Below are 22,500 nucleotides of genomic sequence, written 5' to 3' on the forward strand. Positions count from 1 at the left end.
CTCTACCGTGGCACTTAAAGGATTTACCTGGCTGCACAGAGGATTTACCTGGCTGCACAGAGGATTTACCTGGCTGCACAGAGGATTTACCTGGCTGCACAGAGGATTTACCTGGCTGCACAGAGGATTTACCTGACTGCACAGAGGATTTACTTGGCTGCACAGAGGATTTACCTGACTGCACAGAGGATTTACTTGGCTGCACAGAGGATTTACCTGGCTGCACAGAGGATTTACCTGGCTGCACAGAGGATTTACCTGACTGCACAGAGGATTTACTTGGCTGCACAGAGGATTTACCGGACTGCACAGGGGATTTAATTGGCCTACAGTGGATCTTTTTGTTTTTTAGGCACCGAAAAGGATTTACAGATTACACTACATAATTCATTAGACTCCGAAAAAGCAGATCTAGTTGGTACAACAAGGGATTTGTTATGCACCACGGAGAGGATTTATGAAGCAAAGTAGGGGATTTATTTGGCACCAGACAGAGGATTAAGAACCTTAGAGGATTTATTTGGCTTCACAAAAAGGATTCGGCAGCTTACCGAAGATTAGGCATCGTAGAGAAGGATTTATGAGGCAACATACAAAGGATTAGCCACCTCACAGAGGATTAGCCGCCTATGCCAGACCAGCGAGTGGCCTTCCGACAGACATGCGTCTGTACATATGAGCTGGTGTTACCGGACCCCGCCTGTCCGTGGTGACGCTGCGAGTGAAAAGTCACCTTGGGCGAAGTTGTGTTGAACTTTCCTTGTTTCCTGAACCGTATTAACCCAAGTTACTCGATGTTAACCAAACAAAATACTAACATATGTTTAGACGTACTAAAATGTGTGGTTTTAAACGTGAGGAGTTAGAATGTATGTATGTATGTATGTATGTATGTATGTATGTATTTATGTATGCATGTATGTATGCATGTATGCATGTATGTATGTATGTATGTATGCATGTATGTATGCATGTATGTATGTATGTATGCATGCATGTATGTATGCATGTATGTATGTATGTATGCATGCATGTATGTATTTATGCATGTATGCATGTATGTATGCATGTATGCATGTATGTATGTATGTATGCATGTATGTATGCATGTATCAGGTGGAGTCATCGTCTCTCGGGCCTCACAGGCCGAATACAAATACTTGCAAAACAGGAAAATTGCACGAGAAAAAAATATTATTAGCGAAGCTGATTGGCTAATTGTCGAGCAGTAGGCGGCGGGTTGAGCTACGTCCTCAGTTGTACGAGACCAGTAAATTCCCGGCCATCTACAGCGGCACCCACCCCTGGACCCGCCCTCTACAGATAAACCACCCCTGGACCCGCCCTCTACAGATAAACCACACCTGGACCCGCCCACTACAGATAAACCACCCTTGGACCCGCCCACTACAGATACACCACCCCTGGACCCGCCCACTACAGATAAACCACCCCTGGACCCGCCCACTACAGATAAACCACTCCTGGACCCGCCCACTACAGATAAACCACCCCAGCTTCCGCCTACCATAGAGTGTGCACGGGTCTCCATGCCGCCCAGAAGGCTCCTGAGCTGTAGAACATGAACTCTACAGAACGCTGAGGAGGAGGAAGCAATCGACCTGGTCTCCTGATATTGTGTGGGAGAATGATTGACACAATAACCCTGAGCCAGACCACTCCATCACAATGGTTAATGACGACCATCAAGAAGAGGAAAATCCTCCTATTTAATACGTAGGCCAAGCCAGCCAAGTCCATCCTCTCTTTGTTACTCCACTCTGACGCGCGGCAGAGAGAGAGAGAGAGAGAGAGAGAGAGAGAGAGAGAGAGAGAGAGGCGAGTCTCAGTCTGAGGTGTATGGTGGGGACAAGGGAGGAGCCTATCGAAGGTGCGAGAAATTGGTCGTCGAAGCTAAATCACCACCAGAAGCCAGACCCAGGCATCGTCTGGCGAGCAAGTCGCTGTGTAGCATGGCTTGGTGGCTGAGGACCTGGACGTGACCTGTGGACCTGGCCCGGGACGTGACCTGTGGACCTGGCCCAGCTTGACTGATCCTCTCGGAGGAAGAGTCCATCTTCAGGAACTTGGTGCAGACTGGTGGGGAAAATGGACTCGTCTCCTGTGGCTTTCAGCAACTGGAGGGAAGATTTTCCTGCATGGCCCCACCTACGTCGCTGGATGCCTGATTTCCCTACACGAGCGGGTGAGGGAGGGACTCTTCCTGGAACTACACTCAAGTGGTCGAGGGAATGACTGTATCACTACCTCTTTGTGACTCGACCCAGACAGCTTAAGTTACTCTATTTTGTAAGTCAACTCAAGTAAGAGGAAGAAAGACCCTAACTTGCGACTCTACTCGATATCTGAAGAGTACCTCTTCTCACGAGACTTTACTCGACTGCAAGAAGGTTTTACTTTTGTGTGACTTTACTGAAGTGAGAGTAGGAGTCAAACTGTGACGTTCAACAGATCTCCCATTTCCCTTTGCTGTGAAGCGATGCAACACGTCCTCCTTTTCAAAGTTATGGTTTAGACACAAACTCGACCACAACATGACTGCAAGTCTTGCCTCAAGCACTGGCAGCTCCTCTGGTTACCTCAACCTCTGTATTTGGATATATAAAAAGAAAACATCAGATTAGAATCACTTGTTTTACAGAGGTCAAGTGTGAATGACTGGTCACAAAAGACCACATTTTCTCTTCTATTACCAAACCTGAGGTTTGTGTGAGAGACGTTAAACATATGATTAATCACGAGGGAAACCAAGCGATATCAGTCATGGTTAAGAGAAGCTGTTTACATCGCGTTTAGTGACACGTAATCAAATGTTTACACCGGCACCGAACTTGACCCACAGAACGGATCAGCTCTGGTTGGCTCAGGTCAAGCTGGGTCACCATGGGCTAGTTCGGGTTAAAAGGGTTCCCCGTTGTTAAAGCGGGTCACCTCAGACTACATCAGGTTAAAGCGGGTCGCCTCGAGCAAGCTCGGGTCATCTCATGTTAACGAGGATCACTTTAGACCAGTCTGGGGTTAAGGTGGGTCACCTCGAGCAAGCTCCAGGTCACCAGGGGTTAGAGGTCGTGTCATCACCTGAGTAAAGAGCTGCGTCCCCAAGTTGGTCGTCCTTCTGGTCATCACCTTTGGTGGGGAATGGCAAGGGGATTGTGGGGAGTTTGATATCGGGTAAGAAGTAATCTGGAAAGAACACAAGGACATGTTACCTCACTACACTTACTGACATCCCCTCCATGGTTTACATCAGCTGGGTTTACATAAGTTTACTGTTATAAACCTACTGAAGTTCCCAAGGTTGATAACAAAATGTTAGGTTGTTTGCTTAGCTTGGCATTGGCCATTCCCTGGTGAGTTTGCCTCCCAGCGTCCCACTAGGTGATGTGGAGATGGCAGTATCCTGCCTGAAGTGTGATCTTGTACAGTAACTCAGGTCAGGTTGGGGGCCTCACGGTCTGGCACCTCCAGATATTGCCTGAAACGTCTCATGTGGGAGGTACAGACTACACCAAGAACCAGCCTCATCTTGTTCATATTGCCCTTAACCCTGGCGAGGATCAACTAGTGTACAATTTACATTATATATTGGTGAGGTCTTTTCCTCATGAGAACATATTTTATGAACCAGCTCCACTAACGAGCCCTCATCCGAGTCATGTGACCCGAATAACAACATATATTTAAGTGGACTGAAATGTTGAGACAACAACACAGGAGCTAACCGGACCTTATCTATTGAGGGATCGAGGTACAATAACCCGGCCTCAACACGATCATTCAGACAACTCAGGCAATATATGAGGAATCTTTGTGTCACTTACTGAAAGAGGAACTTCTACTCAGCATCGGTAGAATATTATATAGAAATGAGTAGAGTTTCATCATGCTGACAGACAAATGAACACATGAGTAACGTGGATTTTATTTTATACCAGAATGCCTCTCTTGCTTTAGCAGGCAAATATCAGCCAACACAACGAACACAGGTCTCATCTGCTTACCTCCAGAGTCACTACCTGTCATGTGGTATGATGCACGAGAACCAGCGGACAGGCCACAGCGTCTTGCCTCAGCGTTCTCAATCATCCTTGTGAATGTTCAGACACCGACATCCCGCAACCTCCCTCACTCTGTCACTCCATCTTCGTCTCCCTTCCTCCCTCCCTCCCTCCCTCCACACGTGCATACATCCTCTCTCGTCGGTCTTTCCTCACTCATCCTCTCCTTATGTCCATACCGTTGCAGCACACCCTGGCCAGCCCTCTGACTCAAGTCTGTGGTTACTACCCCGCCCCCCCCCCCCCTCTCTCTCTCTCTCTCTGTCTCTCTCTCTCTCTCTATCTATCTATCTCTATCTCTCTCACCGTCGTTACTTACGCAGTCAACCCTCCTCACACCACGTACCGTCCTCGGGCATGTCACTACCAGCAGGTCGGGACCCTTCCTTCCTTCCTGCACTCAGGGCTCCAGACACCCGACCCCCAGCAACACCGTCAGGGCGGACGTCTGCACCGTCAGGCACATCTGTGTTTACCCTCACAGGCGCCAACCCCTCCTCCTCCTCCTCCTCCTCCCCCCCACATGTTCCCTGGTGTACCCAAAAGCTGGGTAACTGACCCACTCCGTACCCGCCAGGTCCTCCACACTCAAACTTAACACTCAGAGCTGGGTCATCACCCCTGATGCATCTCGTTACCTTACTGTGGTTCACATTCATAGTTGTATAACTTTCACAAAGGTCACACTACCATCCCCCTTCACAACATAAGGTCACACTACCATCCCCGCCACAGTGTAAGGTCATAATACTATCCTCACTATAGTATAAGGTCACGTAGGTCATTTGCTATAACAATAATACTAAAAATGAGGCGGGTGTCTAGCGAGTTGTATAGGGGCACAGTGACTTTTGGCTCACACTGTATATTGACATCGTGGAAATACAGACCATATTAAATCATTTCTGAAAACTATATATTAACTTGGGTCATAAAGAAAGCAATTTGTAAGGCTTTTCAGAACTTGTAGAGTCTTAGGAAAGAGCTACTGAAACATATTCAAAGTATAATAATGTGATGAAAACATTCCTAAATAAGATTATCCAAGAAGAAAAAATTCCATAAGATACTGCAAAGGAAAATATTCGTAATCACTCCAAGATCCTCCAAGTGAAGACCTTCTAAAGCAATTAGTTTCACAAGTAACAATATTCGAAATAATAATACTCCAAGTAGCGATATTCAAAAACAAGATATTTTGATAAATTTCAGAACAAATCATATCAAGATATTACGCTACAAAACATTACAGGACAAGACATGGTCAGGTGAAACATATCAAGAAAACATATACAAACTTTGACTCGTCCAGGGTATGATGCCAGCAAGATATTACAGTGTGTTCCTACACCAACACACACACACTGCACCTGGCCATCTTACAACAAGATGTATTACACCTTCAGCCCTCTTGTACTCGAGTCCTTTCTCTCTCTCTCTCTCTCTCTCTCTCTCTCTCTCTCTCTCTCTCTCTCTCTCTCTCTCTCTCCCAACTCACCGTAGGGCGCAGCCTGGAAGAACGCCTTGTACCAGGAGGACGAGAGGCTTTCCAGCGCCTGCCGGTCATGCAGTGGGTACATTGCCGTCACCAACTCCTCCGCCAGGTACACACTCACTGCCGGCAAAGGTCAGGATTAACGCTCTACATACGGGACTTACACCTCAGCAGGCACAAGGGTTGTGCATGACACGTCGGTAGCAACAAGGGTTGTGCATGACACCTCAGCAGGGAGGAGGGTTGTGCATGGGGCACAGGTGATGTTGATGGATGTGGAGGTCAGTGGTGGGTGGGAGTACAGGTCAGGTCATCAGGTACGAGTGAACAGGTCTGGAGAGTGACAGGTTCAGATGCAGGATCGTGATCCACAGGTCAACGTGCTTGTATTGAGAGCATCAACAAGGTCTACATCCACAACCAGTCGTCAGCCACAAGGAAGGTGTGTCACAAGCACCAGCCAGAGGGCCAGGCTGAGTCTGGCAACAGTCGTGTGGGACGTTGTTCAAGTCTTGTAGGACAGTAACGGCTGTTTTCAACAGGTCACCAGACCAGTTGTGTGGGTTTTGCTTGTAACAAGTCCTCGGTCAATTACAGGTCGTGGGGGAAGGATGGAGAAGCACAGGTTACTTCAGGTCAACTGCTGGAGTGAAGGGTTAACGAGTTCGCTTTAAATAGTTTCATTACCTATACAGGTGATTACGTAACAAGTCTAGATTATATAATCATAAATATACAATAATAAAAGATCACACTAATTACATTAAGGTACTATCTATTTTCACGTAGAAATATCTGCTGGGAAAGTCATAAGGAAGTGGAAGTTGTGTTAGTAAGAGATGTAGGGAAGGAAACAGACGCTAAGATGGCCCATCCTTCAGTTGCCAACGGCCACAAGATACCACACTTCTGTGACGCTGTAGCTTGCCGAGTGATATGTGGTCTAGGTAATAAGGATCGAGTGAGAGGGTGAAGAAGATTGGACGAAAGTGGAGGAATGCAGTGTTGAGTGGTCAGCATATGACTGTACTTACTTATCTGTTGAAGGAAGTAAATCGTTAAAAAGAATAAGTAAATAAAGGAAGATTGTAAAACACAACACTGAGAGACACCACTGTCTATCAACAGGGTACGCGACAGGTGATCCGTCAACAGTTACAGAGATAAATCGGTCTGAGAGGAAGGTGGATAAAAGGGAACAAAGACAGCGAGGAAAGCCAAAAGAGGGAAGCTTGGAGATAAGATCCTAATGTTGCACCTCGTCAAAAGCTTGTAATTTATCAAGGACAACCACACAGGAGTTTCCACAAGTTCTCACAAATGATGACCAGACATTAGTAAGATAGGCAAGAATATCAGCAGCGGATCTTATCTTAAGGAAACCATACTGGTGATCCAAGAGAAGATTGTGAGAGTCAAGATATTTGAGACTATGGGTGTTCAGGAGCGATTCAAAGAATTAGGAAATAGTAAGAATCGAAACAACAGGACGATAGTTCTGGTGGTACGAAAAATGTCCCTTCCTTAGGATGAGACATACTCTCTCCCATCAATGTATCTACCAACTGACTGGAGGTTTCTTACCATCTACAACGGACAGACCGAGATTAGAACATGACTTCTCTGCCATGTACACGGCATCAGGATGGCAGGTAAGTCATGTCTTAACCTCGATTGGCAGTTGTAGATTATTAGAAACTTGAGAGAGGGGGGGGATACCTTCCTGGGAGAGTGTACAACATGTGTGTTCTTGATGAAGAAAGAGTTTCCGCTCTTACACACGAGCGAGAGACCAAGAGCCACATGCAAGGCTCAGCCTCCAGCCTGATGATTCCTGTTAACAACAACACCGAGCTGGACGACCCTCTCCCTCAGGTCACTCTCAGCGCTCGTGACACGGCGCACACATGATGCACGTGACACGGCGCACACATGATGCACGTGACACGGCGCACACATGATGCACGTGACACGGCGCACACATGATGCACGTGACACGGCGCACACATGATGCACGTGACACGGCACACACATGATGCACGTGACACGGCACACACATGATGCACGTGACACGGCGCACACATGATGCACGTGACGGGCGCAGGCTTCGGCTATGTGAGTCATTATACTCCCGATTCTCAGTCCAGTCGCAACGAAAGGCACACGAGCCTCACTGATGGCGTCTAACCCAGGAGAACTTACCAATGGACTGGCCCGGGAAGAGCTTGATCTCAGGGTAACCGGGAACATGGCCCTCCTCCTGCTTAGCCCTGATGGCGTCCAGTTCGTGACGCACACAAAACTCCCTCTCGGCTGGGGTCAGCACTGTGTCCAGCGTGTGACCCGAGTACAGGAACTGGTCGAGGTCACGCACGCTGAACTCCTGCAGGGAAGGAGGTCAGGTCAAGACAGGTTAGTTGATGACAGACTATTCCAATAGGGTCGTCTTAGACTACGTGACATGCTTTGCCAAGGTTGATCATGCGATATGTTATACCCTCTCCTCATATACAGGAGAATGCAAAGGAATTCAAAAAGCAACACACCACTGGGTGCTTTGGAGAATGTTTATGATAGTGGAAGATGACAGGAGAAACTCACACATCAGTGTGGTAAATATTAGAACGTATTCAGGTAATTGAAAGAGAATAACCTGCTAATTTGTCATTGTAACTATGTAGGCGGAAATGATGTAAGTCGTGAACCTGAAGCCAAATATTTATCGCTTATTTCTAAACGTATCTTTAGTGTCTGCTTTGGTCCACTCTACTTGGCAAGTCGGTCCATATGTTGACAATCGTGTTGAAGATAAAGTACTTCGCCTCATTAAAGGTAAAACGTTGACACACGAGTTTGTATCCATTACTGCGGTAATCAGAAATCAGACGAATCATGAACTGGAATTAATAACTTGACTGATCAAGATCATTAAAGTCTTTAATAATTTTGAACAGTAGTGTTGGATCACCTCTTAACCTTCTCTTTTCTAAGTTGAATAGATTCAAGTCGTTTAATCTGATCTCGTAGGATTTGTTTCTGTCCGGGAATCATGTTTTTTTTTAAGGTTGGTTGACCAAAATTGAACACAATACTCAAGACGGGGATGATCAGCGAACCGTAAAGAGTAAGGATAATTTCTCTAGACTTCAATTCGATGGCTCTGTTGATAAATCCAAGCTTTATTTTTTCTCTCTCTTTTCACTGCTTGTGTGAACTGCTTACTTGGGTTTAGGTCACAAGAGATTATTACGTCTTTTTCCTCATTTACGTTTTGCATTTCAACAAAATTCATGCTGTAGCTTGCTTTTTTGTTTTTACTTCTAATATGTAAAGCTTTGCACATATCGATGTTAGAATTCATTTACCACGTATGAGCCCAGTCCACCAATTTATCTATATCAGTTTGAAGCTGTAGACGTTCAAAGTTCATTTGTATATGTATTTCCCAGTTTTATATCATGAGCGAATATTGATATCTTGCAATGCAGCTCATGATCAATATCATTAACATATATGAGAAAGAGAACCGGTCCCAACACTGATCCTTGGGGCACTCCACTTGTTACGTCTAAACATTCTGAGGTTTGACCATTAATCACACCTATGTTTATGGCCACTTAACCCCTATCCTATCCTATCCTTCGAAGCTTCATCACTGCCGTGTGCCTTAACTTTTATGGCAACCTTCGATGTGGAACCTTCTCAAACGCTTTTTGAAAATCTAGGTCGATGAAATCAACTGCTTTACTCTCGTCATATTGGTCATATCATAAAAGAAATCAAGCAGGTTTGTTAGACATGAGCGATCTCGTCGACAACCATTGTGGGAATCGTTTATTAAGTACTGGTCCTCCACATGGCTCACAATTGTAAGTAGTGGTCCTCCACATGGCTTACAACTGAAAGTAGTGGCCCTCCACATGGCTCACAATTGAAAGTAGTGGTCCTCCACATGGCTCACAATTGTAAGTAGTGGTCCTCCACATGGCTCACAATTGAAAGTAGTGGTCCTCCACATGGCTCACAATTGTAAGTAGTGGCCCTCCACATGGCTCACAATTGTAAGTAGTGGCCCTCCACATGGCTTACAATTCTACCTCGAACGATGGTTTCCATTAACTTCTCCACCTCCAGAGGTTAAGTTAATCAATCACTAACTTCCGGGCAGTTTTTTTTTTTTTTTTTTTTTTTTTTGACTATGGCCGAGTGTCAACACCTGCAACCTACCACCGTTTTGGCTGTTTTCCCGTAGTGTGGATGGAACACGAACAACGCTAATACCTTTGTGTCTCTAAGACGCCAGCTTCCGCTACAAGATGTTATTAATTCGTATTATCTCTGATCATAGCAGGGAATCTCTTCTCTGAAGAACGCTTAGAGAAGGGAGTCAAGGGTTAGGTCAACTGATAGCGTGACAGGTGGCCTGTCTCGGGTGACCTAGCATGACCGACAGGTCATGATACGAGGTCAACGGATGCTGGGAAGCCTCCATGCCGTGAGGATGTGTCTGGAAGAGATAGGTGGGTGGGTTGCCGACTGTGTGTGTGTGTGGTTTACTGGGTGGGTGACCAGGCGAATGGGGATGGACCATGTGGATGATGCGTGCGTATGCATGAACGTGTGACTGTGGATGATGTGGATGAAGCAGTAGGCTGTGCATGCAGAGAGAGAGAGAGAGAGAGAGAGAGAGAGAGAGAGAGAGAGAGAGAGAGAGAGAGCATGTTGGGGGGGGGTCAGCATATAATGTGAGCCTATGGTGGAGGAGCAGCATGCGAGCCTATGCTGAGGACATCATCATGGCAGCATATGCTGCCGCTGGAGCTTAATACCCACCTGGATAAGGCCGGAGCCAGCTTTCTTCTGTAGCTCCACCGACTCAGCAACCTCCAACAGCTTAATCTTGGTGGCGGAGACGTGTACAGTCACCCCCTGCAACCAACAGAATCATATTTAGCCTTCAAGCTGAATCGGTATCCTCAGCTTGTCTCTCCCTTCACTCCCAGCTCTAAGCTTGATGCTGGTGGCGAGGCAAGTCTTGTTCCCCCAAGCTTAAGGTGGCAACCTTTTTTTTTTTTTTCAAGCTTACTTCTCTTGCTCAACTCAACGTAGGTGTAGGTTGTGAATCAGCTTAAGTTACCTCAGCTTGATAATAACTGAAAAGCTGGTTCAAGTTTCCTCATGTGACTTCACATGCCTAACTTAATTCACCAAACTTGACAGAGGTGATTAAGCTGACTAAAGAGTTCTAGGTCAAGTTCCCCAGCTTAATGTTGAAAACGTCCAGCTTAGCTCTCCAAGCTTAACAAAAATGATAAACAGCTTATGTACAAAATACATAATGATAAAAGTACACAGCACTAACTCCCAGCAGCTCCCCTGAGGAAACAAACCCCCAGAAACCCCCTGAGAACACTAAACCCCGGCAAGTCCCTGAGACAACAACACTACTCCCCCAGGAACCCCCTGAGACAACACTCACCTGCCCCTGTTTCTGGGGTTCACATCTCACCAGGAGTTCAGCCCCGCCATATTTGTTCTTGGACTCGATCCGTTCTATGAGCCACTCCACCGCCTCCCGGGCTGTCCCTGGGTGGAACTGTAATAACAAAAATACAGTTTTTGAGAACAATCACAGGTGAAGATACAGGTACAGTGGCCATCACGGGTACATAAAACACACGTATAGTTACTACAGAGCAATTAATGACATATTTAAACCAAAACACCCTCTTATGGGGTGCAGCTTCATGGCTGCTCTCCGCGCAGGAGCAGGGAAGTGATAGACTCCTTGGGAGCGAGAAGGTAACGCGTTCAAGCTTCTGGTGGTCGTCTTTCCCAGTAGAGCAGTGGTAGAGGGCTCTCCTGACGAGGGCGCTGATGGTGAAGCGCAGGTACCGCCTAGGGCACTCACTTCCTCCAGTCATTTGTTCGTGGTCTTGGTGAACAGTCGTAGTCTGGAATCGTACGTTGTGTGCGGTGACGAGTATATCCAAGAGGGGGAGGCAACCATCGCTGGCTTCCTCATAGGCGAAGTTAAGTCCAGAGGCAGCGATGAAGCGCAGTCTGAGGTCCTGCAGCTCCTGCAGGTCCTTGATACGTCGTCGACGTAGCGGCGGTAGGAGTTCTGATTCGACGGCCCCCATGTTTCAGAAATTAGCGAACAGGACTCCGAGATGGGCGCTGGCTGGCTGTCCATCGCTACACCTTCAGTCTGCTGATACATCCGACCGGCTTCTTACATGCAAAACTCCAGCAGCGTCGCCCTCAGGGCCTTCTCTGGGATGTCGAGGGGTTCGGTGTCTTCGTGGCGGTCTACACACGATGGAGTTAGGAGGTCGAGCGTCTTGTCCACAAGGAACGTTGGTCCAGAGGCGGTAGAGGCGGAGGGAGGTGGTGGTGTGGGCGTCAGCGGGAGGCCCGTCACGTAGGAATTTCCGAGGAAGCCCTCGGAGCAGAGGGTAGGGTGCAGGTGTCAGGTACAACATGGTGTTGTCAGGGGCGACTGACTTACCTTGATGACGTAGATGGTGGGCGGGATGTGGGAGGCCCCTGGGCCATCGGGTGCTTCCATGTCCTCGTCACTATCCGAGGGCTGCATGATGGTAGGTCAACCCAGGCCAGGAGAGGTCACGGACAGTGCCAAGGGGCGCCCAGGGCTGTAGGCAGAAAAGGTCACTTAAGAGATGTGATGACCCTGCTTGACCTTAGCAAGCATACTGCAGTCATACCTTCTGCACATGACTCTTAAAGTAACCTAACCTAACCTTATCTATCACGGCACATTGACCTTGTATGACTGAAGCACGATGGTACGACCCTTGAGCACGACGGTACGACCCTTGAGTACGACATCCTTTTTTGCTTCAAAGGTTCTACTTCACGCTCAAGGGCCGTACTATCGTGCTCAAGGGCCGTACTATCGTGCTCAAGGGCCGTCCCGTCGTGGTTAAAGACCTCACCGTCGTTTTCTATGGCCGCACCAACATGCATACCTGACCGTGTGACCCTAATGATGGTAGTCCACCTGACCGTGTGACCCTGGCAAGGGAGGGCGGGGGGGGGGGGGGGGGGGGGGGGCAGAATGTGGTAGTATGGCACTAGGACGCCACACACACACACACACACACACACAACACCTGCCCAGTTTTCATGAGGCAAAACAGGTACTGAGTGTGACTCGGAGGTCAGTGTAAGTGAGGGTTCAGGAGATCAGGTACCCTCGACCTAAGAGAGAGAGAGAGAGAGAGAGAGAGAGAGAGAGAGAGAGAGAGTATCGCGAAATGTGTCAACAACATGTGTTGCCAAACATGGGATGATGGTGTGGGGTGCCAGACGATGATGTGACCCTCAGAGGAGTTTTGAATGGATTTACACACACACACACACACACACACACACACACACACACAGGAGTAAACACATGGTGCATTTCTTTGAATTTTGCACAACATAAGCCTCAGTCAATCGGCAAAATAATATATTTCACAGAAGAATAAACACTTATTGTCATAAACCATCGTTCAGTTGTCGTAAACTGTCTATCGTACAGTTGTCATAAACCATCGTACAGTTGTCGTAAACAATCGTACAGTTGTCGTAAACCATCGTACAGTTGTCGTACACAACTCACCCCACGAGAAAAACTCGGTCGGACATCGCCCTCAAGACCCCGACACTGCTGCCCTTGTTCAGGTCCGGAGGGCCGCCTCTGTGATGTTTGTTTCCTCCCTCACGCCGCTCAACTTTGGGGATCCTCTTCACCATCTCCTTCCACACCTGATATATTTTTTTTTTCTGAAGTTATGATCCTCAGAGTGCTCGAAATTCTATCAGATTATTATCTTTGTTTTTCCATAATCCTTCCTTACTCCACTATCTCTTTAAACCCTTCCTATTTATACTAGCCTGACCCAGGTACACATTTCATCGACAAACCCTTGAGTGTGGATAAACAGCTGGGTTGACTGTGGATCGACTGCCTTCAGGCAGTAGGAATGTGTCCTACTTCACAGAGGGCTTACGTAAGTGCTGTGGTGAGGCACTCACGCTCCTACCCTGTGTATGATGTGGTAAGTCCTCACCACTCACGCTCCTACCCAGTGTATGATGTCGTAAGTCCTCACCACTCACGCTCCTACCCAGTGTATGATGTCGTAAGTCCTCACCACTCACGCTCCTGCCCAGTGTATGATGTCGTAAGTCCTCACCACTCACGCTCCTACCCTGTGTATGATGTGGTAAGTCCTCACCACTCACGCTCCTGCCCAGTGTACGATGTCGTAAGTCCTCACCACTCACGCTCCTACCCAGTGTATGATGTCGTAAGTCCTCACCACTCACGCTCCTACCCAGTGTATGATGTCGTAAGTCCTCACCACTCACGCTCCTACCCTGTGTATGATGTGGTAAGTCCTCACCACTCACGCTCCTACCCAGTGTATGATGTCGTAAGTCCTCACCACTCACGCTCCTACCCAGTGTATGATGTCGTAAGTCCTCACCACTCACGCTCCTACCCAGTGTATGATGTCGTAAGTCCTCACCACTCACGCTCCTACCCAGTGTATGATGTCGTAAGTCCTCACCACTCACGCTCCTACCCAGTGTATGATGTCGTAAGTCCTCACCACTCACGCTCCTACCCTGTGTATGATGTGGTAAGTCCTCACCACTCACGCTCCTACCCTGTGTATGATGTGGTAAGTCCTCACCACTCACGCTCCTACCCAGTGTATGATGTCGTAAGTCCTCACCACTCACGCTCCTACCCAGTGTATGATGTCGTAAGTCCTCACCACTCACGCTCCTACCCAGTGTATGATGTCGTAAGTCCTCACCACTCACGCTCCTACCCTGTGTATGATGTGGTAAGTCCTCACCACTCACGCTCCTACCCAGTGTATGATGTCGTAAGTCCTCACCACTCACGCTCCTACCCAGTGTATGATGTCGTAAGTCCTCACCACTCACGCTCCTACCCAGTGTATGATGTCGTAAGTCCTCACCACTCACGCTCCTACCCTGTGTATGATGTGGTAAGTCCTCACCACTCACGCTCCTACCCTGTGTATGATGTGGTAAGTCCTCACCACTCACGCTCCTACCCAGTGTATGATGTCGTAAGTCCTCACCACTCACGCTCCTACCCAGTGTATGATGTCGTAAGTCCTCACCACTCACGCTCCTACCCAGTGTATGATGTCGTAAGTCCTCACCACTCACGCTCCTACCCAGTGTATGATGTCGTAAGTCCTCACCACTCACGCTCCTACCCAGTGTATGATGTCGTAAGTCCTCACCACTCACGCTCCTACCCAGTGTATGATGTCGTAAGTCCTCACCACTCACGCTCCTACCCAGTGTATGATGTCGTAAGTCCTCACCACTCACGCTCCTACCCAGTGTATGATGTCGTAAGTCCTCACCACTCACGCTCCTACCCAGTGTATGATGTCGTAAGTCCTCACCACTCACGCTCCTACCCAGTGTATGATGTCGTAAGTCCTCACCACTCACGCTCCTACCCAGTGTATGATGTCGTAAGTCCTCACCACTCACGCTCCTACCCAGTGTATGATGTCGTAAGTCCTCACCACTCACGCTCCTACCCTGTGTATGATGTGGTAAGTCCTCACCACTCACGCTCCTACCCTGTGTATGATGTGGTAAGTCCTCACCACTCACGCTCCTACCCAGTGTATGATGTCGTAAGTCCTCACCACTCACGCTCCTACCCAGTGTATGATGTCGTAAGTCCTCACCACTCACGCTCCTACCCTGTGTATGATGTGGTAAGTCCTCACCACTCACGCTCCTACCCTGTGTATGATGTGGTAAGTCCTCACCACTCACGCTCCTACCCAGTGTATGATGTCGTAAGTCCTCACCACTCACGCTCCTACCCTGTGTATGATGTGGTAAGTCCTCACCACTCACGCTCCTACCCTGTGTATGATGTGGTAAGTCCTCACCACTCACGCTCCTACCCTGTGTATGATGTGGTAAGTCCTCACCACTCACGCTCCTACCCTGTGTATGATGTGGTAAGTCCTCACCACTCACGCTCCTACCCTGTGTATGATGTGGTAAGTCCTCACCACTCACGCTCCTACCCTGTGTATGATGTGGTAAGTCCTCACCACTCACGCTCCTACCCAGTGTATGATGTCGTAAGTCCTCACCACTCACGCTCCTACCCAGTGTATGATGTCGTAAGTCCTCACCACTCACGCTCCTACCCAGTGTATGATGTCGTAAGTCCTCACCACTCACGCTCCTACCCTGTGTATGATGTGGTAAGTCCTCACCACTCACGCTCCTACCCTGTGTATGATGTGGTAAGTCCTCACCACTCACGCTCCTACCCTGTGTATGATGTGGTAAGTCCTCACCACTCACGCTCCTACCCTGTGTATGATGTGGTAAGTCCTCACCACTCACGCTCCTACCCTGTGTATGATGTGGTAAGTCCTCACCACTCACGCTCCTACCCTGTGTATGATGTGGTAAGTCCTCACCACTCACGCTCCTACCCTGTGTATGATGTGGTAAGTCCTCACCACTCACGCTCCTACCCTGTGTATGATGTGGTAAGTCCTCACCACTCACGCTCCTACCCAGTGTATGATGTCGTAAGTCCTCACCACTCACGCTCCTACCCAGTGTATGATGTCGTAAGTCCTCACCACTCACGCTCCTACCCTGTGTATGATGTGGTAAGTCCTCACCACTCACGCTCCTACCCTGTGTATGATGTGGTAAGTCCTCACCACTCACGCTCCTACCCAGTGTATGATGTCGTAAGTCCTCACCACTCACGCTCCTACCCTGTGTATGATGTGGTAAGTCCTCACCACTCACGCTCCTACCCTGTGTATGATGTGGTAAGTCCTCACCACTCACGCTCCTACCCAGTGTATGATGTCGTAAGTCCTCACCACTCACGCTCCTACCCTGTGTATGATGTGGTAAGTCCTCACCACTCACGCTCCTACCCTGTGTATGATGTGGTAAGTCCTCACCACTCACGCTCCTACCCTGTGTATGATGTGGTAAGTCCTCACCACTCACGCTCCTACCCTGTGTATGATGTGGTAAGTCCTCACCACTCACGCTCCTACCCTGTGTATGATGTGGTAAGTCCTCACCACTCACGCTCCTACCCTGTGTATGATGTGGTAAGTCCTCACCACTCACGCTCCTACCCTGTGTATGATGTGGTAAGTCCTCACCACTCACGCTCCTACCCTGTGTATGATGTGGTAAGTCCTCACCACTCACGCTCCTACCCTGTGTATGATGTGGTAAGTCCTCACCACTCACGCTCCTACCCTGTGTATGATGTGGTAAGTCCTCACCACTCACGCTCCTACCCAGTGTATGATGTCGTAAGTCCTCACCACTCACGCTCCTACCCTGTGTATGATGTGGTAAGTCCTCACCACTCACGCTCCTACCCTGTGTATGATGTGGTAAGTCCTCACCACTCACGCTCCTACCCAGTGTATGATGTCGTAAGTCCTCACCACTCACGCTCCTACCCAGTGTATGATGTCGTAAGTCCTCACCACTCACGCTCCTACCCAGTGTATGATGTCGTAAGTCCTCACCACTCACGCTCCTACCCAGTGTATGATGTCGTAAGTCCTCACCACTCACGCTCCTACCCAGTGTATGATGTCGTAAGTCCTCACCACTCACGCTCCTACCCTGTGTATGATGTGGTAAGTCCTCACCACTCACGCTCCTACCCAGTGTATGATGTCGTAAGTCCTCACCACTCACGCTCCTACCCAGTGTATGATGTCGTAAGTCCTCACCACTCACGCTCCTACCCTGTGTATGATGTGGTAAGTCCTCACCACTCACGCTCCTACCCAGTGTATGATGTCGTAAGTCCTCACCACTCACGCTCCTACCCTGTGTATGATGTGGTAAGTCCTCACCACTCACGCTCCTACCCAGTGTATGATGTCGTAAGTCCTCACCACTCACGCTCCTACCCTGTGTATGATGTGGTAAGTCCTCACCACTCACGCTCCTACCCTGTGTATGATGTGGTAAGTCCTCACCACTCACGCTCCTACCCAGTGTATGATGTCGTAAGTCCTCACCACTCACGCTCCTACCCAGTGTATGATGTCGTAAGTCCTCACCACTCACGCTCCTACCCAGTGTATGATGTCGTAAGTCCTCACCACTCACGCTCCTACCCAGTGTATGATGTCGTAAGTCCTCACCACTCACGCTCCTACCCTGTGTATGATGTGGTAAGTCCTCACCACTCACGCTCCTACCCAGTGTATGATGTCGTAAGTCCTCACCACTCACGCTCCTACCCTGTGTATGATGTGGTAAGTCCTCACCACTCACGCTCCTACCCTGTGTATGATGTGGTAAGTCCTCACCACTCACGCTCCTACCCTGTGTATGATGTGGTAAGTCCTCACCACTCACGCTCCTACCCAGTGTATGATGTCGTAAGTCCTCACCACTCACGCTCCTACCCAGTGTATGATGTCGTAAGTCCTCACCACTCACGCTCCTACCCAGTGTATGATGTCGTAAGTCCTCACCACTCACGCTCCTACCCAGTGTATGATGTCGTAAGTCCTCACCACTCACGCTCCTACCCAGTGTATGATGTCGTAAGTCCTCACCACTCACGCTCCTACCCTGTGTATGATGTGGTAAGTCCTCACCACTCACGCTCCTACCCTGTGTATGATGTGGTAAGTCCTCACCACTCACGCTCCTACCCAGTGTATGATGTCGTAAGTCCTCACCACTCACGCTCCTACCCTGTGTATGATGTGGTAAGTCCTCACCACTCACGCTCCTACCCAGTGTATGATGTCGTAAGTCCTCACCACTCACGCTCCTACCCAGTGTATGATGTCGTAAGTCCTCACCACTCACGCTCCTACCCTGTGTATGATGTGGTAAGTCCTCACCACTCACGCTCCTACCCTGTGTATGATGTCGTAAGTCCTCACCACTCACGCTCCTACCCAGTGTATGATGTCGTAAGTCCTCACCACTCACGCTCCTACCCTGTGTATGATGTGGTAAGTCCTCACCACTCACGCTCCTACCCAGTGTATGATGTCGTAAGTCCTCACCACTCACGCTCCTACCCTGTGTATGATGTGGTAAGTCCTCACCACTCACGCTCCTACCCAGTGTATGATGTCGTAAGTCCTCACCACTCACGCTCCTACCCAGTGTATGATGTCGTAAGTCCTCACCACTCACGCTCCTACCCAGTGTATGATGTCGTAAGTCCTCACCACTCACGCTCCTACCCAGTGTATGATGTCGTAAGTCCTCACCACTCACGCTCCTACCCAGTGTATGATGTCGTAAGTCCTCACCACTCACGCTCCTACCCAGTGTATGATGTCGTAAGTCCTCACCACTCACGCTCCTACCCTGTGTATGATGTGGTAAGTCCTCACCACTCACGCTCCTACCCAGTGTATGATGTCGTAAGTCCTCACCACTCACGCTCCTACCCAGTGTATGATGTCGTAAGTCCTCACCACTCACGCTCCTACCCTGTGTATGATGTGGTAAGTCCTCACCACTCACGCTCCTACCCTGTGTATGATGTGGTAAGTCCTCACCACTCACGCTCCTACCCTGTGTATGATGTGGTAAGTCCTCACCACTCACGCTCCTACCCTGTGTATGATGTGGTAAGTCCTCACCACTCACGCTCCTACCCAGTGTATGATGTCGTAAGTCCTCACCACTCACGCTCCTACCCTGTGTATGATGTGGTAAGTCCTCACCACTCACGCTCCTACCCAGTGTATGATGTCGTAAGTCCTCACCACTCACGCTCCTACCCAGTGTATGATGTCGTAAGTCCTCACCACTCACGCTCCTACCCAGTGTATGATGTCGTAAGTCCTCACCACTCACGCTCCTACCCTGTGTATGATGTGGTAAGTCCTCACCACTCACGCTCCTACCCTGTGTATGATGTGGTAAGTCCTCACCACTCACGCTCCTACCCAGTGTATGATGTCGTAAGTCCTCACCACTCACGCTCCTACCCTGTGTATGATGTGGTAAGTCCTCACCACTCACGCTCCTACCCTGTGTATGATGTGGTAAGTCCTCACCACTCACGCTCCTACCCTGTGTATGATGTGGTAAGTCCTCACCACTCACGCTCCTACCCAGTGTATGATGTCGTAAGTCCTCACCACTCACGCTCCTACCCTGTGTATGATGTGGTAAGTCCTCACCACTCACGCTCCTACCCAGTGTATGATGTCGTAAGTCCTCACCACTCACGCTCCTACCCAGTGTATGATGTCGTAAGTCCTCACCACTCACGCTCCTACCCAGTGTATGATGTCGTAAGTCCTCACCACTCACGCTCCTACCCTGTGTATGATGTGGTAAGTCCTCACCACTCACGCTCCTACCCAGTGTATGATGTCGTAAGTCCTCACCACTCACGCTCCTACCCAGTGTATGATGTCGTAAGTCCTCACCACTCACGCTCCTACCCTGTGTATGATGTGGTAAGTCCTCACCACTCACGCTCCTACCCAGTGTATGATGTCGTAAGTCCTCACCACTCACGCTCCTACCCAGTGTATGATGTCGTAAGTCCTCACCACTCACGCTCCTACCCAGTGTATGATGTCGTAAGTCCTCACCACTCACGCTCCTACCCAGTGTATGATGTCGTAAGTCCTCACCACTCACGCTCCTACCCTGTGTATGATGTGGTAAGTCCTCACCACTCACGCTCCTACCCAGTGTATGATGTCGTAAGTCCTCACCACTCACGCTCCTACCCTGTGTATGATGTGGTAAGTCCTCACCACTCACGCTCCTACCCAGTGTATGATGTCGTAAGTCCTCACCACTCACGCTCCTACCCAGTGTATGATGTCGTAAGTCCTCACCACTCACGCTCCTACCCTGTGTATGATGTGGTAAGTCCTCACCACTCACGCTCCTACCCTGTGTATGATGTGGTAAGTCCTCACCACTCACGCTCCTACCCAGTGTATGATGTCGTAAGTCCTCACCACTCACGCTCCTACCCAGTGTATGATGTCGTAAGTCCTCACCACTCACGCTCCTACGAGGAAGCGAATGCTGCCTCTTGGGAAACGGTCGACCCAGTATTTTTCTTGTACATTGGAGGCTTCAGTCAGAGATAAGCGCACATCATGACCGGGCATTGAGTGAAATATAGAAAGGATTTTCCTCTCTCTCTCTCCCCCCTCCCTCTCTTTTCTCCCTCCCCTCTCTTCTCTCTCCTCCTTTCTCCTTTTCTCTCTCTCTTCCCTTTCAAATGGTAGAATCAGCTAACAAAAAAATTTTCCCCAAAAAAATGGCCTAGCATTAAAAAATGATGATAGGGAAAAAAAATTTATAATAATAAAAATAATAATAATAATAATAATAATAATAAAAAAATTTAAAATAATAATAAAGGTGCAAAAAATCAATAATCAAACGATAAAATCACTACAGTAGCGATAAGAAAACCAAAAAAACTAGACATGTAAGGTTAGTTTTAACGAATTAAGAAATTTAAATTGATTTTGGGTGTGGCCCCCCAAAATTATTAATACCGGAAATACAGCTGACCTGATGATAAAAATTTTTAAAAAAATTTTAACAGCAAATTAAATTCAGGGTTTTTTTTTTTTTTTCCCGGCAATAAAAAGTTGGGCTAAAACAAATTTACGTTGATTAAAAAAATTTTTTTAAGTTTTTTGAAAAAGATTTTAAAATTTTTTAAGTTTTAAAAAAAAAAAAAGATTTTTTTGAAAAATTTCTCGTAAAAACTCATTTTTTCTAATGTTATTACTTATTTCGTATTGAACCTGAAAGTACCAATTTTGAACATATTGGGGGGGGGGGTTTAAAAATACAGGTCCTCAATAAATTCTAAAAAAATCACAAGACACGGAAAACGAATTCTCAAAAATTGTCAATAACGACAAAAGCTTTTTTTTTTTGTAAAATTTTTAAGGAGGGAAAATTTAAACGCTTATTAATGATTGTGAAATTTTAGAAAATAATGAGCCAATAAACTCTAAACTTAAAACAGGGGGGGTTTTGAGCGCAGTCCTTTTAAGTACTGGTTAAAATTTATGAGTTTGCTTGTAGAAAATCTTTACTTTGATATCACGGAAAGGAAACAAAATATAACAAAGGATGGTCAAATTTTCTTCAAACCACACTTGGGATTCTGTATAATTGGAGGGGGAGAGAAATTTTTTTCTTAAGGGAGCGAGATGACGAAGCCAACTTGGCACTCAAAAGCTGACCCAATTTCCCCCGAACCCGTCACCTTGGGTGCCCCGGGTTCCCCCTTTGTAATTTTAAAACCTACTTTTACCCTATTATTCCGTTTAAAAGGTTTTGTTTCGTTACCAAATTATATATAAAAAAAAATCTAGTGTCGTATGTTCGCAGTTATTGTTACAAAAAAAATAAAGCACAAATTTAAAGCATAAAAGGGAATAAAGGGTTTCGCAAAACCTGAAGATTTTCCCAAAAATGAATATCGTCCCCTGGGGGTTTTCACTAATTTGTAAGCCAAAGGGGGCTTTACCTTTGAGGGTTTTTGTGAATATAAAACACGTTGTGTAAAGAAGCAACCCCAAAATTTTTTCGGTGAAATACAGCGTATCATCTTTTAGGGACATAAAAACCCACAAGCTCTTTTAAAAACCCCTTTTCCCTTTACAACACTGAACCCCTCCCCTGTATACCAATTATTCCCTCAACTGCCACATTAAATCACCTTTGCATTCAAATCACCCATTTCTTTAACCGGGGCTCGTGCATCAAAACTACTAACACACTCACTCAGCTGCTCCCAAAACACTTGCCTCTCATGATCTTTCTTCTCATGCCCAGGTTGCTTCCTTTTCTTTTACGTGG

General features: G+C 47.8%; 1 protein-coding gene across 4 annotated transcripts in view; it reads right to left on the minus strand.

The window, feature by feature from the left end:
* Positions 1–22,500, minus strand: part of Axs (Abnormal X segregation) — an 88,224-nt gene that overhangs the window by 31,692 nt on the left and 34,032 nt on the right. For 2 of the 4 annotated variants that reach the window (XM_071682188.1, XM_071682189.1), the window contains exons 2-7: positions 12,086–12,230; positions 11,054–11,170; positions 10,408–10,503; positions 7,777–7,957; positions 5,578–5,694; positions 3,100–3,204 (exon numbers count right to left, since the gene is read on the minus strand). In XM_071682188.1, coding sequence (XP_071538289.1) covers positions 3,100–3,204; positions 5,578–5,694; positions 7,777–7,957; positions 10,408–10,503; positions 11,054–11,170; positions 12,086–12,172 — 703 coding nt within the window. In that variant the 5' untranslated portion in view covers positions 12,173–12,230. The remainder of the gene's footprint in view (positions 1–3,099; positions 3,205–5,577; positions 5,695–7,776; positions 7,958–10,407; positions 10,504–11,053; positions 11,171–12,085; positions 12,231–22,500) is intronic. The other 2 variants (XM_071682190.1, XM_071682191.1) reach the window with 1 other exon arrangement.

The sequence above is a fragment of the Panulirus ornatus genome, chromosome 34 (assembly GCF_036320965.1).
Source record: "Panulirus ornatus isolate Po-2019 chromosome 34, ASM3632096v1, whole genome shotgun sequence".
NCBI lineage: Eukaryota > Metazoa > Arthropoda > Malacostraca > Decapoda > Palinuridae > Panulirus > Panulirus ornatus.